General features: G+C 46.2%; 1 protein-coding gene across 1 annotated transcript; it reads right to left on the reverse strand.

Annotated features, from left to right (window-relative positions):
- Positions 1 to 505: 505 nt before the first annotated feature.
- LOC120880169 (protein FAM209A-like) lies at positions 506 to 1,030 on the reverse strand. Its single transcript, XM_040263340.1, has one exon. It carries the CDS (start codon positions 1,028 to 1,030, stop codon positions 506 to 508), a length of 525 nt encoding a protein of 174 aa, XP_040119274.1.
- Between the last annotated feature and the right edge of the window lie 2,334 nt (positions 1,031 to 3,364).

Here is a 3,364-nt window from a genome sequence, read left to right on the forward strand (position 1 = left end):
AAAGATATTAGCAGGTGCAAAGGCCCCGAGGCCAAAGGAGCTGGTTATGTACAAGGACATGAAAGAAGGTGGTTTGAGCTGAAATGTGAAGGGAAGTGGGAATCAGGCTTGGAGACTAGAGATCCAGGTTAAGGCATCTGACCATTGGTCAGAAGCGATTTCCCCTTTCTTAAGTAAAGTGAAAGTCGCTTAGTCGTGTCCAACTCTTTGCAGCACCATGGACTAATTCCCCAGGCCAGACACTGGAGTAGGTAGCTGTTCCCTTCTCCAGTGTATCTTCCCAACCCAAGGATCGAACCCAGGTCTCCTGCATTGCAGGCAGATTCCTTACCAGCTGAGCCACTAGGGAAGCCCAAGAATATAGATATAGCGGCAACCACCTGAGGCTTAGGCTTCCATCTTGTGGTTTTATTTATTTTTTTTGCTTTTGCTTCAGAACAGTTTTATTAGTTTGGATACACTTTATCCACACTCAGCTTTTCCTCTTCTACTTTGATACACATATTTACTCGGAGTCTTCATCGAAGTCTTTGTCGCCCCATAGCTCATATAGTGTAATGTAATTGTGTTTATCAGCAGGTACCTCGAAACTGGGAAGACTGAGCTTAATGCCGGTTGCCATGGCGAGTTTCAGATTCCGCGCCCTGGATACAAACTTTACAAGGTCCGTCTCAAGCTGGTTTAAGGTATCGAATATATAGTCTTTGTTGGGCGAAGCCTTTTTCTTTTTCTTTCCCGAAGAGCCAACTGAACTGCCCCGGAGGGCAGGAAGAGTCTCCACAGTACTCTCGTCACTGTCTCCTGGAAACATCTGTATCACAAACAGCACAACGAGGAGAAAAAGCCAATGCAACTTGCTCCCAAGCCAGCCTCGGTCATGCTCTGGTAGATTCTGCTGACTTTGAAAGTGCCTTCTGCAGGGCACCTTCCCAGGGAGTTGTATGGTGTCATCTCTCAGACAGTAAAACACAAAAGCACGGAAAGAGGAGACACACACAGACCAGAAAAAGAACCGTATTACAGACTGCATGGTGAGCAGAGAGGAACTGGCTCCTGTGTGCTTGTCTGCCCTGGCATCTGGAGACTGAGGACCAGGCAGGGCTGGGCCCTTGGTGATGTCACAGAGGGCCCCGCCCTGGCCAGAACCCTTCTGGCCATTGTGATGACTTCAGGGCAGAGATCAAGGAGGCTTGTGGGGGTCAACTGGGAGTAGGGCTTAAAGGGAAATGGTGACATTTCCAGCGGGCAATCCAAAAAGAGGCAGGGAGTGACAGAATGCCATCTCCTTGCCAGTGTATCCTTTCTGAACCTGGTGCTCTACTGGGAGGGTGGATCCATCTTCTATTTTTAGTTTTCCCTTTGTTGAATCCAAATGCTGTGGTGAGCAGAGCAGACCCACAGGCTTGTGCCCCTGTGGAGTAGAGAGTCAAAAGGGAAAGAAAGACATTAAACCAGAGGCCACAAACTAAGGGCCACTGATGTGCTTCGTGTGGCCTACACTGCTTGTAAAGATGATTGTTTTCAGTCACCTCTGAACCTTTGAGACCTCGTGGACTGTAGCCCAGCAGGCTCCCCTGTCCATGGGATTTCCCAGGCAAGATTACTGGAGTGGGTTGCCATTTTCTGCTCCACATCTTGTGTTTTTCTTCTCTCCTCTCTGCTCTGCCATTTTCTTGGATGAATTCACTTTCTATCACTCTGGTGTTTTCCTTAATAGGTTCATCTATTCAGCCAGTGATTTATTCCACAAATATTCACTGAGCACCTTTGATGTGCTGGCTAATAAGCCAATCTCAGATACTGATAAGTTCTTAGAGGTAGATGAAGAGGGGAAAAAGTGGAGAGTCAGCTGGGCAGCCATTGTTGCAGAGCCAGTGTGGCTGGAGCTCTGGGCAGACACCATGGGGCAGAAGGAGGGATGGTGGTGCAAGCCCCTCCTCCTAGCAGGGTGGAGATGAGATCCTCTTCATGTTCAGGACAAAGGGAAGTCACAGATGATTTTCAGTCAGGAAGTGGTTCCATCAGGTTTATGTTTGGGAAAGGTATCTGGCTAGGCTGGGGATAATGAAGCCAGGGCAGCAATCCCAGAGGTCCTGGGAGGCCATTCAGTGGTCCAGATGGAAGATGAGTGTGTCCTAAGGAAAATGGGCTTCCCTTATGGCGCAGCTGGTGAAGAATCAGCCTGCAATGCAAGAGACCTGGGGTCAATCTCTGGGTTGGGAAGATCCCCTGGAGAAGGGAAAGGCTACCCACTCCAGTATTCTGGCTTGGAGAATTTCACTGACTGTACAGTCCATAGGGTCACAAAGAGTCGGACACGACTGAGCAACTTTCACACTAAGAAAAAGCAGTGAACACAGAATGGCATGAATGGATGACTCCAAGGTGTTCAAGAAGGTCAGTTCACAAGACCCGGCGAAGGGCGAGTCAGGGAGTGGGGTGGGGGGAAGCCCAGGATGTAGACTCAGGTCCTGGAGGGTAGATCCAGAGATGATGCCTTTTAGGGAGAAATGGAACTCTGCAAGGGTCCCACTGGCAGGGAGGACCTTGAGTTTGGTTTTGGTGAGTTAGTGCTTGGAGGCGCTTGTGCAAATAGCAAGTTGGAGGAGGCAGAAAAAGGGAAGTTTGTGGATTTGATATATTTCCAGGGGGAAAACAATAAGATCTTTAGATCCATTGAACACTGGGAATCAAAGAGGCAGAAGTGATGCGGAGGAACCCAAGTCTCCAGCTTGTATCTCCTGGAAAGATGGTGGTGGCGTTTGTGACAAATATTTTTACTTGTTTGCCTTTTACTTTTGTTTGGAGTGGGATTAATTTAGCTGACCATAGGAGAATAGTTTGCTTGTACATTTTAAGAACGTTAAAGTGAAATATATGTTGGTCACAGAAATTTGGGGCCATGCTAAACCAATATCCTAAAAATAAAACCCTCATCTCCAAGAAAAAATAGTGAGTTGGCCAGAAATTTCATTTGGATTTTTTTGGGCAAGATCTTATGGAAAAACCAAACGAGCTTCCTGACCAACCCAATACAAATTTTGTGCATTAACCCAGAATAATCAGAAGAACTGATTATTCATTCATCAGTTCTTCTTTTATCAAGAGAATATGAGTTTGCTTATAATACTCCCAGACCATTGTCTCTCAAAAATCGTTGAATTCCAGTAGCAATTAAAAAAAGTCCCAGATTGTGGGGGAGGGATGGATTGGGAGCTTGGGATTAGCAGGTGCAAACTATTATATATAAAATTGATAAACAATGGGTCCTACAGTAAAACACAGGGAACTAGATCCAATATCTGTTATAAACCATAATGGAAAAGAATATAAAAGGAATGTTTTTGTATATATAACTAAATCA

The sequence above is a fragment of the Oryx dammah genome, unplaced genomic scaffold (assembly GCF_014754425.2).
Source record: "Oryx dammah isolate SB20612 unplaced genomic scaffold, SCBI_Odam_1.1 HiC_scaffold_21, whole genome shotgun sequence".
NCBI classification, from domain to species: domain Eukaryota; kingdom Metazoa; phylum Chordata; class Mammalia; order Artiodactyla; family Bovidae; genus Oryx; species Oryx dammah.